Consider the following 12,923-nt stretch of genomic DNA (forward strand, 5'->3'; position numbering starts at 1 on the left):
ATGTAGTGAAGTTCATGAAATGAGAAATGTATCTCCTGGGGACTGAGACCCTCTCTGAAGCAATGCCTGCTGCATTTTGCATTGGATACTTTAGCAAGCAGAATGACCTGTGGGAATCTCTAAGCAACGAATGCCACCTAAAGCACTCAGCCATTCAGTTCCAATTTGTAATTTAGAAAGAAATGTCTGTGAGGTAATTTGTCCTGGTTTTCTAAGTTCCTAGGAAGAAGCTGTGATGACTATGTGGTTTGCTGTGTAATAACTCCAGAATTGAAAAAAATTAAAAAACAAGGAATAGTCCTGCAGCATTTTAGAGACTAACAAAACATGTATGGCACTGTTTCTCAAACTGTGCTCTGCGGAGCCCTCATGTCCAGGGGGTCCGCAAGGCTGACAAACTGGAAACATCGATAGGTACAACACATACAATCAGTGGACTACTGGGGTTCCGCATAAATTTTTATGCATGTAAAGGTCTCCGGAGGCCCAAAAGTTTGAGAACTGCTGATGTATGGGTGTCATGAGTTTCGTGGGCACAACCCACTTCTTCAGATGAATTGTATTCCTTCAGCATGGAGATGTGGAATGTGCTCCTCCCTGATGTTAAGATAATACAAGCATGCAGTATTGTCTGCCATTATCTTTACAGGCTTTCATTTGATCAGAAATAGAAAGTATTTTTGATCACACAATTTCTGAAATATTCATGTGGAGAAGATGCTCTTGTGTCCACTTGTGTTGCACCTTGTGAGATCCCTGATGTGCCCCTGAATTTAAAAAGCAAAGCACTACAGCAGGGGGATTATGAAAGAATGGAACACCTGCATAGGTTTTGGTTGGGTCCTTGCACCAGCTGAGTGGCCGCAGAACTTATTGGGGAACTGTAGCCAGACAGACTAACCCCCATAACATCCATCTTATTTGCCTCTCTGAGGATCCTAAAGCATACAGGACAGAGAAGGAGCAATAATATCAGCAGAGTCTATGCTGGCTCATCTGATCCTGAGGAGCTGAAAACAGATATGTGGAGAGAGAGCGATTAAGTCAATAAGCTGGCCTTGAGGCTGCGAGAACTGCCACCGGCTGGCACCTATGTTGATTCGAACACACACACACAGTCCCTGGGAGAGGAATTTCTGACTGAGAAAAGAATCCCCAGTAATTCCAATTTAGTTATCTCTCTTACAAGTGTAAATTAAGTTCACAACTCCCTTGTAAGAACTGGTCTCACAAAAGACAGACCAGCCCCATTTGGCATGACAGACAAGAAAGAGAAATACGTGACCCCATGGGTATATAAGATAGGTCCAGCACACACTCACTTTGAGTGTCATTCTACCCTCTACCTGCTGGTCGGGTTAGGTGTTTGACCTCCCGAGGTTCTATGGGGACGCCCACCTCGTATTTTCGTCTTTCCTAGGAATTGAGGGACCGGCCCTGCCTGACATGCTGGAGTCGAGAGGCACAGAAGGGGGTAAAAATTGTACCTGCATGTGGCCCTCTGTCTTAAGTGTACACATAGAAAGAGTAAGCTGTTACTTGGTACCATTATTTCTATTTTTCTATCTTTATCTTCTTTGTAACCATTTTTAAGATCTATATTTTGCTAGTAGTTAAGAAATAGAGCAATAGCCATTGTAACCATATGATTTATAAGCTTCCTCAATAAACCTGTAACTGTTTAAGTTTTAACCTGACTCCTTCAGTTGCTGTAATAGAACCAAGCACAATTTAAAAGAACTTCAGCCGGTCTTAAGGGACAGATATAGGGAGCCCTGACCGTCGGCTGACAGGAACAGACAGTAACTTGCCTACACTGTGCTTAGCTTGCAAACAATTTAACACCATCCTTGTAGACCTTGGAGATACAATTTGTCATGCTACTCTACAAAGATGCAAGATCATATGATTCTCGGCAGCCGAAGACAATCTCTTACTGTTGTGAGCCTTAAAAACCGCCCCCTCCACTATAATGCAAACATCAGAGGATGCCATGCTGTCTCTGCTCATTGAGCTCATGAAGCAAATGATGGTAATGAGAGGCAATGTCCATATCTTCCTTTTGGTTATTCGTTTGGGAATCCTTGAGTTTCCTAGCCCACAGACTCAATACTTGAAAATTGCTTCCGTTAGTAAAGATAAATGGCATGAGGTGTCATGGTATACCATACATGTTTTAATGAAGAGAGGAAAAGCATTTCTAGTAATAGACTTTATAAGGTTCATCAACTGTTCTGTAACTGGGCCCTAGGCAAGGAGGCTGGGGAGGTGCCTGGCTCTGAGGGAGGGGTGCGGCATTGGGTTAGAGTGGGGGAAATGGGGGTGCCTGGCTCTGGGGAAGGGAAAGGGCATTGGGTTAGAGCAGGGGGTCTCAGAGCGGCCAGAGCTTTGGCTCCTTCCATCACTCAGTGTCTCTCCTCCTGGGTGTGGATGAAGTGGGGGGGGAGGGAGAAGCTGGGTGGGGAAAGGGCATGCGCCAGCCGCTCCCCGTAGCACACACTCAAGCGACGGGCACACAGGCCCCAGATTGCTGGGGTGTATGGCCAAAGGGGCAAGTGCCGCCTCCCTCCTTCCCCTGCTGAACTACCACTAGATGACACCAGACTTTGTAAGCATCACCCTGCCCCCACTTGTCTCCCTTGTGCCAGGGGAGAGGGGCAGGACTTTTCAGCTTAGAAAAGAGGAGACTAAGGGTACGTCTAGACTACACTCTAAAATCGAAATAAGATACGCAATTTGCGCTAGGCAAATTGCACGTCTTATTTCAATTTTATTTTGAAATAGCTTATTTTGAAATTTGGCACATCTACACAGTGCCAAATTTCAAAATAAAGCACTATTTCGAGATGTCCCTTATTCCTCGTGGAATGAGGTTTACAGGGACACCAAAATAGCGCATCCCCTTGGCCACTTATTTCATAAATTATTTCGAACTAGTGAACGCGATCCTTGGACCTCCGGTATCCCAAAATAGCCTTGCAGTCTAGATGTACCCTACGGGGGGGGGAGGGGATATAATAGAGGTCTATGTAATCATGACTGCGGTGGAAAACGTGAATAAGGATGAGTAATTTACTTGTTCCCAGAACATAAGAACTAGGGGTCACTAAATGAAATTAATAGGTAGCAGGTTTAAAACAAAGAAAAGGAAATTTTTCTTCACACAGTGCACAGACAGCCTGTGGAACTCCTTGCTAGAGGAGGTTGTGAAGACCAGGACTTTAACAATTTTCAAGAAAGAACTGGATACATTCATGGAGGTTAGATCCGTCAATATTTATTAGCCAGGATGGGTAGGAATGGTGTCCCCAGCCTCTGTCAAAAGCTGGGAATGGGTGACAGGAGAAGGATTGGTTGAGGATTCCCTGCTCTGTTCACTCCCTCTGGGGCATCTGGCATTGACCACTGCTGGAAAACAGGATACTGGGCTAGATGGACCTTTGGTCTGACCCAGTATGACTGTTCTTACGCTTGATGCTGCAATATTGCCTAAGGGTCTCCAAGTGACTGAGATTTTGATGTGGATGAGGCACTAGCAGAACTGGGAAGTGTATGTAGACAGCAGTCGTCCACGCAGGAGCCAAAACTGATTGTAAAGTTTGCTCCATCATTATAAGTTTAAAGTTTATCATATTTTTCTATGATCTACCCTTGAAGAAAGTACTAGCAATGTCCATCACTTACTAAAGTAAGATCAGGGCAGGAGAGCCACCTCTTCAATCATGGAGAGCCCAACTTTCCCAAGTAAAATAATGAAAAATAACCTTTAGAAGGGGAAGTGCTTAATAATTATTTAACTAAAACTAAAAGGAATACAATTAATTTTTATTGTTTTTAAAAAACAAACAAACAAAGGGAGCTGTTCTAACAACTAAAAACACCTGTGTGATTAACTACATACTAGCCATTTACTGAAATATTTGATAGAACAGGCATCTGGAGACTCTGTCTCATGCTGAAGTCAGCTGACAAGGAACTGGGGGTGATTTGCCTGCACAGCCCTCAGCCCCAGCAAAGGGCACAAGGATGTGTGGGGCATATGCATGGTCTGGACAGGTCAAAATTTTCTCAAAGGCATATGTCATGGTGGCACCTGAAGTGGAGCACCAACAGGGACACAATTAGAAGAAGAATCCTAAAAACCCACTAAACAAGCAGCATTCATTTTTACATTCCATACCATTACGGAATCAGTGATCATAAAAGGTGTCCAAATGAGCATGCTGATTCTTGAAGTCCTCTACCCACAGTGCAGTTAACATCATGGCCAGCAGCTATGCAAGTTTCTCAACACTTAATTAGGAACATACCTCAAACTGGACCTGGAGGGCCCACCACTGTTTCAACCAGGGTACCAATTAGTGACAACTGTCATTGTGAGTTGCTGAGCCTTTGCCCCCAGGAACAAGAATGACACCAACAATTTGTTTCACACAAGCTATAGAACAGTTATCAGAGGGTAACAATTCCATTTCTTAGTTTTTATATTTTGATTCATATATTCATCAAGTGTGCTGTTTCTAGTAAAGGAATCTTATTAATACACATTTCTATTGGTATCAAAACAAATATTACCCAAAACCATATCAAAGCAAATAATACTCAAAAATAATTATTTTGGGTTTGCTATACATACAAAATGATGGGGACCAATTTAGCTACAACTACCCAAGAGAAAGATCTTTGAGTCATTGTAGATAGTTCTCTGAAAACATCCACTCAAAGTGCATGCAGCAGCAGTCAAAAAAGTAAACAGACTGTTAGGAATCATTACAAAAGTGATAGAGAATAAGATAGAGAATATCTTATTGCCTCTATATACAACTATGGTACGTCCACATCTTGAATACTCTGTACAGATGTGGTCGCCTCATCTAAACAAAAATATATTGGCAGTGGAAAAGGCTTTGAAAAGGGCAACAAAAGCGATTAGGGGTTTGCAACGAGTCCCATATGAAAGAGATTAAAAAGACTGGGACTTTTTAGTTTAGAAAAGAGGAGACTAAGAGGAATATGATAGAGATCTATAAAATCATGACTGGTGTGGAAAACGTGAATAAGGAAAAGTTATTTACTTGTTCCCATAACATAATAACTAGGGATCACCAAATGAAATTAATAGGTAGCAGGTGTAAAACAAACAAAAGGAACTTTTTCTTCATGAAGTGCAGAGTTAACCTGCGAACTCCTTACTAGAGGATGGTGTGAAGACCAGGACTGTAACAGGGTTCAAAAAGAACTGGATGAATTCCTGGAGGTTATATTCGTCAATGGCTATTAGCCAAGATGGATAGAAATGGTGTCCCTAGCCTCTGTTTGTCAGAGGTTGGAAATGGATGACAGGAGTGGGAACATTTGATGATTCCCTGTTCTGTGCACTCCCTCTCGCATTGGCCACTGTTGGAATACAGGATACTGGGTTAGATGGACATTTGGTCTGACCCAGTATGGCCGTTCTCATGTTGGGTTAACCATTCAGAGGGTGTGTCTACACAGCAGTTATTTCAGAATAATGGGCTATTATTCCGAAATAACTATGTGAGTATTTACACAGCAATTCTGTTATTTTGAAATAATTTCAAAATAATGGATGGCTAATTCCGACGTCCGTAAACCTCATTCTACAAAGTGTAACACCTATTTCAATACAGTTATTTCAAAATAGGGGCTGCGTAGACGCTCCACTTTTGCCATTTCGAAAAAGCCCCTCACCGGGGCCATTCTAAGTTATTCCTTCTGGAGCTCTAAATCGAGATAGTATGTCTACATTAGGGAAGCCTGCCTCCGACTAATTTTGAGTGTAGATGTGCTATTTCGAAATAAGCTATTTCGGAATAACAATTCCGGAATAGCTTATTCCGAAATAACTGTGCAGTGTAGATGTAGCCAGAATGACAATAAGGTTTTTGCATACTGTATTACCTTAAGGGGTTCTAAGAAGCTTGCCTTCCTAAAAGAGACTTTCCATATTGTTTTCACTTTATTTCCTCCATTCTTATGTACCTTTATGTTCCATAATAAGGCAAATTTTGTTCAGTCATATCTGCAATCAGACTGCTTTTCAATTTTTTGAAAATTTACAATTTTTGCTTTCTAAAACCCCTATTTAATAATACTCTCTTTGATTTGGTTTGTCCTCCTTTTCCCTTTTTTCTTTACTCTCATTTGTAACTCTGTTGTCCATCTCTTCTCCATATGCCCCTGTAAACCAGTCCCCTTCTTTTCCCAGGCTCTCCAAACATATGCCAAATACCCTCTACGTCACCAGTTTTCACGGTTCTCCACTTTTGAAAGCCAACAGTTCCAATTCTTGACTTCCCAGACAGCTCAAGAGCCATTTCACACCCCTGTCTCTTCTGTCTTTGCACAACTATGGGAGTTTTTCCATCCTCAAACAATGAAGTTTCAGGTTCTTGCTTTCTTTCCTTTTCTTGTCACTCAGCTCTCATAATTCTCTCAACACTCTGATAGGAATGTGAACAGATAACCAGTTTAGGGATGTAAAATCAAATGACTGGCTAATCAAATAGTGGATGCAATTAGTCGTTCACATCCCTAAAAAAGGAGCTGATAGTACATGCCTACTCAGATCGCTGCAGCATGACGGAGGCAAGAATTATTACAAATTTATCAAGTCCGTTGCATAGGGACAGAAGAGAAAGTAAGATGTCAATCACTGTGGTGCTTTCTGCTGCTCACATATGGCTAGGAAGGCACAGCAAGCATGGCATTAGGAAGACTCAGCCAAAGGCAGAGAACCTATGTTATGGAGAATTACAGGGATTTTTATTACAATGGAATAAAACTGTGTACACTAGCACTTCACTCTGGAAAGCAGTTTAATGTTTTCTAGTATAGGTACACTAAAAGAATAGGACTATGGAAGGGAGCACATTGAGCTCTGAGTAACTGGAAGACTGGCTAGTGTCATGCAGCACTTTTGAGGGAGCTGAGAGAAATAGCAATGTATGGGTGGGTATATGGAAGATTCCAATAGCACTCCAAAGCAAAGGAAAACACACACACACACACACGGACCACAGAGAGAAATAGGAAAAACAAACAAGATTGTTGACAAAAATGCAAAACAATGGGATATAAGAACAAAACCCAGACCTGGTGATGGGTTTTTTTAAATGTATTATGTAACTTGGTGGATGGATGTCACGTAATGACTTAGTAATTAACTCAAATGAAAAAACCTAAAAAATAAACTCATCTCTAAAATTTTGGACCCCATCTGTTAGGAGTAGTTGGACCAGCGAGCAACATTTTCCCTGTTCTCAGCCAAGGTAAACTAAAACCTTGTACAAGGAAGCTAATTTAGAATACACTTTAAACACCACACCACTCAGTGACCTTGGGCAAGTCTCAATATTTCTGTACTTTATTCAACCCATTGGATGATAAACGTCAGATATATTCAGAGGTTTAATTTTTGTCAAGTACTTTGAAAATCTATGGAGGAAAACAGCTCTTTTATTTAAGGGCTAAATATTAAACCTAATACATACATATCAAGAAGGAGAGCCTTACCTTTTCCATAGAAGAACTTCCGGTAATAATATGCTCCAAGATCAATGTGTTCTATAATATAACGCTTAACTTTCTCCCGATGAATTGACTGATTCTCTCTTGGCACCTCCAGTACAGAAACACCAGCATTTGTGCAATGAGAACTTAGAGAGGATTCAAAGGAACAACTTTCACCTGAAGCAAAAGATGAAGAGTTTGCCCTGGAAAGTGCAATCCGCCTATCTCCTTCTCCACCAGTTTCATTCCTAAAGTAAGGGCAACTCAATATTAGGTCATTGCTTTTCCCATCACCCTCATCAGCATCTAGGTTTTCTTTTGAGTTGAGGTCCTCTTTACTTCCCAAAGGAGATTCACAGTTTCCTGTCTGGCCTGTGGTCATTTGAGTTTGTGATGCAGCCGAAGCCCCAGTGGTTATATTTTTTCTTTTCCCCACATTAACCCTGGTAGCCATTGCTTCATTTATGTTAAATAAAATGCTCTGGACATCATAATGCGCAAAACATTTTTGACAGTTCCAAGGACGAATGTTTCTCTCAAATCTACCATCATCCAGTTCTGATGAAAATTTGAAAGTTTCATGCTCACTTTTAACCGTGCGCAGTTTTCTAAACAAAGATGTCTCTACTGCTTCTGATTTTAGTCTCCATTTAAAAGATTTGTCCCTGTCTCTACCAATAAGCAGGGCACTATCCATATAATCCAATCCAGATATCCTGACAAATTCTCCTCTGGAAATCTGTGTGGCAGCATGAAGGCTTGGAGAAATTGTAGGATCACAGCGGAAAAACTCAGGCAATCCAAATGGAGCAAGAGTTTTATGGTCAACATTTTCCACTCTATATCCTCGGAGCATTGCAAAAATATTCTCACCAGACAAACCTTGCCTGTCAATTGAAGAAGTACTTCCATATTCTCTATGAAGAGCTGCTCCCGTATTTGGGTTAACAGCATTCTGGTCCAGCACATCTTCAGCATCAATGTCACTAATGGTGACATCGCTGTTGCTCCTTTGCCTTATAGGATGAAGTCCCCTCTGGGGAGAATGGACAAAGAGATCTCCTATTGTATATTTGGTCTCTGCAAATTCCAAATCCAACTGCTGCTCTTGTTGCCCATCACTTTGGTCATTTTGTCCATTTGGAATTACTGATCCAACACTCTCATAACTAGTTTGAGGTCTACTTTCCCATACTGCTTTACTTAGTTCCTTAGAGCAATCTTTTTTAGGAGGCCATTCAGATACCCTTGCTCGGACACCCATTTTAGGCATAGCTGGTGTACCATTGCTTTCATTTTTGCTAGCTGTGTTTAAAGAAGCAGGAGGACCCACATTACCATTCAAAGCTTTAAATTTTCTAGCGAAGTAGTCATCCGACTGCATACTTCTTGAAGACTCCTTGAACTTTGAGGACGTTCGGCTAGGTTTGTGCTTGTCTTCTTGTGAAGACCTTTGATCACTCATGTCCATTCAAAGGCAATGAAATACCTAGTCTTATTTCAAGACTGGTACTGTTGTTATTACATTATCTTCGTATATGGAATACAGAATTGCAAAATAAATGAAACAGCCAGAGTCTGCATCAGAGCATAATGGTATCAGAGTACCACATTTGTAACAAAAAATCAGAAAAACAAGTCTTCATAATATTTCCTTTAGTTTAGAAGTGTTCAATTTAATGTCAATCCAGGTGTATTCCTTGTACCTGTTCTAAAAAAGAAAAAAAATGTGCATTAAAATTATTTACATTCAAGAACAAAAAGTCTATGCTGTTACTGGTAAATATAAAATGTCCTAAACACCAGTAGTAACCATATACATTCTCAAAAGAACTCAAGACACCCACACATTGAGCATATTATAAATTATTACATAGTCAAACAGATAAAGATAAATGTTCTGATTCACAATTCTCAGCAACCAATGTATTAGCCCAACAGCATTCTTAATTATGCTAAAGTTAGAGAATGTGTACTAACAATCTGTGGATTGATTTAATGTCTGGAAGAATTTATCCTAAAAAACAAAAACTACTATAGCTAATCAATTTAAACCCAGGATTAATACACTCCCACCTAATTAATTTAAATTTCGAATAGATTACATACCTATTCTACTTGTCTTCTTTTCCTACTCTCATCTCAGTAGTTTAGTAGCAACTTAGAATCATAGCATACTAGGACTGGAAGGGACCTCGAGAGGTTATCGAGTCCAGTCCCCTGCCCTCATGGCAGGACCAAATACTGTCTAGACCATCTCTGATAGACATTTATCTACCCTACTCTTAAATATCTCCAGAAATGGGGATTCCACAACCTCAGTGGGCAATTTATTCCAGTGTTCGACTACCCTGACAGTTAGGAACTTTTTCCTAAAGTCCAACCTAAACCTCCCTTGCTTCAGTTTCAGCCCACTGCTTCTTCTTCTATCCTCAGAGACAAAGATGAACAAGTTTTCTCCCTCCTCCTCATGACACTCTTTTAGATACCTGAAAACTGCTATCATGTCCCCCCTCAATCTTGTCTTTTCTAAACTAAACAAACCCAATTCTGTCAGCCTTCCTTCATAGGTCATGTTCTCTAGACCTTTAATCATTCTTGTTGCTCTTCTCTGCACCCTCTCCAATTTCTCCACATCTTTCCTGAAATGCAGTGCCCAGAACTGGACACAATACTCCAACTGAGGCCTAACCAGTGCAGAGTAGAGCGGAAGAATGACTTCTCGTATCTTGCTCACAACATACATGTTAATGCATCCCAGAATCATGTTTGCTTTTTTTGCAACAGCATCACACTGCTGACTCATTCAGTTTGTGGTCCACTGTAACCCCTAGATCTCTTTCTGCCGTACTCCTTCCTAAACAGTCGCTTCCCATTTTGTATGTGTGAAACTGATTGTTCCTTCCTAAGTGGAGCACTTTGCACTTGTCTTTATTAAACTTCATCCTGTTTACCTCAGACCATTTCTCCAATTTGTCCAGATCATTTTGAATTATGACCCTACCCTCCAGAACAGTCGCAACCCCTCCCAGCTTGGTATCATCTGCAAACTTAATAAGCGTACTTTCTATGCCAATATCTAAATGGTTGATGAAGATATTGAACAGAGCCGGTCCCAAACCAGACCCCTGCACAACCCCACTTGTTATACCTTTCCAGAAGGATTGTGAACCATTAATAACTACTCTGAGTATGGTTATCCAGCCAGTTATGTACCCACCTTATAGTAGCCCCATCTAAGTTGTATTTGCCTAGTTTATTGATAAGAATATCATGCAAGACCATATCAAATGCCTTCCTAACGTCTAGGTATACCACATCCACCGCTTCTCCCTTATCCACAAGATTCGTTATCCTATCAAAGAAAGCTATCAGATTGGTTTGACACGATTTGTTCTTTACAAATCCATGCTGGCTGTTCCCTAACACTTTGCCACCTTGCAAGTGTTTGCAGAGGATTTCCTTAATTACTTCCTCCATTATCTTCCATGGCACAGAAGTTAAACCAACTGGTCTGTAGTTTCCTGGGTTGTTCTTATTTCCCTTTTTATAAATGGGCACTATATTTGCCCTTTTCCAGTCTTCTGGAATCTCTCCTGTCTCCCATGATTTTCCAAAGATGATAGCTAGAGGCTCAGATACCTCCTATCAGCTCCTTGAGTATTCTAGGATGTATTTCATCAGGCCCTCGTGACTTGCAGGCATCTAACTTTTCTCGGTGATTTTTAACTTGTTCTTTTTTTATTTTATCTTCTAAACCTCCCCCCTTCCCATGAGCATTCACTATGTTAGGCATTCCTTCAGACTTCTCGGAGAAGACTGAAACAAAGAAGTCATTAAGCATCTCTGCCATTTCCAAGTTTCCTGTTACTGTTTCTCCCTCCTCACTGACCAGTGGGCCTACCCTGTCCTTGGTCTTCCTCTTGCTTCTAATGTATTTATAAAAAGTCTTGTTTCCCTTTATTCCCGTAGCTAGTTTTGAGCTCATTTTGTGCCTTTGCCTTTCTAATCTTGCCTCTGCATTCCTGTGTTGTTTGCCTATATTCATCCTTTGTAATTTGTCCTACTTTCCATTTTTTATATGACTCCTTTTTTATCTTTAGATCATGGAAGATCTCGTTGTTAAGCCAAGGCGGTCTTTTGCCATATTTTCTATCTTTCCAATGCAGCAGAATAGCTTGCTTTTGGGCCCTTAATAATGTCCCTTTGAAAAACTGCCAACTCCTCAGTTGTTTTTCCCCTCTGTCTTGATTCCCACGAGACCTTATCTTTAAGCTCTCTGAGCTTACCAAAATCCGCCTTCCTGAAATCCATTGTCTCTATTTTGCTGTTCTCCCTTCTACCCTTCCTTAGAATTGTGAACTCTGTGATTTCATGATCACTTTCACCCAAGCTTAAAGACTAACAAAACATGTAGATGGGTATCATTAGCTTTCATGGGCACAATCCATCTTCTTCAGATGACAGGAGTGTTGAAAGTACAGATCCAAAAATAAAGATTAGAGGTTATGATGGAGGTGTGTTGCATGGTTACTGGAAAGAATTTCTTTGAGGTTAGGGGGTTGTCTGTAAGTGAGAATTGGCCTTTTCCCCCAAGGCCTCAGAGCGAGGGGTAATTTTCCAGGACAGGTTGCGGATTAACGGTCGTAACTAAAGTTACGTGCTAATGGTACTTGATGTCTGTGTAGAATCTGGTGTTGGTCATCTTCCTTTCCAAGTGGAAACTAATGGTTATCATCAGCCTCTTGTAACTATTTAGTCTTTAAAGTGCTACTAGACTATTTGTTGTTTTTAATGTTTTTCCTATTACAGGCTAACTCAGCTATCCCGCTGAAGCTTATCCACTCTCAGACTCTTTTTTTTCTTCTGACCCTCCATTTTTTCCCTTTCTTCCCCCTTCCTTCTCCTTCCCTTTTTATTCTTGGATCTGGACTTCCAACACTCCTGTCATCTGAAGAAGTGGATTGTGCCCAAAAAAAGCTCATGATACCATCTACATGTTTTGTTAGTCTTGAAGGAGCTATTAGACTATTTGTTGCTTCTAAAGTTTTTCCTGTTACAGACTAACTCGGCTACCCCTCTGAAGCTTTTCATCTCAGTATTTTTCCTCAATACTATCCCAATGCATGGAATGCCCTCCCATTTTAGTTTGCCAAGATGACTCTTCATACTGAAGCATCTCCTGAAAAGTCAATTCTATGAGGCTTAAATGAACAATCAAGAGTAATAAGGAAATGAGAAGGTATACCCTTCAAATTACTCTCTCCTGTAGGTTTTTCAGTTCAACTTTTTTTATTATTATTTTTTAATAGGTCTCAAAATGAAAGCACTTTGGGGCAGGTACCACTCTCAGCCAATATCATCACACTGAATGAAACATACTTATGGGT

At 40.7% G+C, this 12,923-nt stretch overlaps 1 protein-coding gene across 9 annotated transcripts in view; it reads right to left on the bottom strand.

The window, feature by feature from the left end:
• SIPA1L2 (signal induced proliferation associated 1 like 2) overlaps positions 1-12,923 on the bottom strand; it is a 252,931-nt gene that overhangs the window by 124,644 nt on the left and 115,364 nt on the right. For 8 of the 9 annotated variants that reach the window (XM_075924747.2, XM_075924753.2, XM_075924745.2 and 5 more), the window contains one exon: positions 7,537-9,244. In XM_075924747.2, the coding sequence (XP_075780862.2) occupies positions 7,537-9,004 (1,468 nt within the window). In that variant the 5' untranslated portion in view covers positions 9,005-9,244. The remainder of the gene's footprint in view (positions 1-7,536; positions 9,245-12,923) is intronic. The other variant, XM_075924746.2, reaches the window with a different exon arrangement.

Source organism: Pelodiscus sinensis, chromosome 3 (assembly GCF_052426305.1).
Source record: "Pelodiscus sinensis isolate ZL-2025 chromosome 3, ASM5242630v1, whole genome shotgun sequence".
In the NCBI taxonomy this organism is placed as follows: domain Eukaryota; kingdom Metazoa; phylum Chordata; order Testudines; family Trionychidae; genus Pelodiscus; species Pelodiscus sinensis.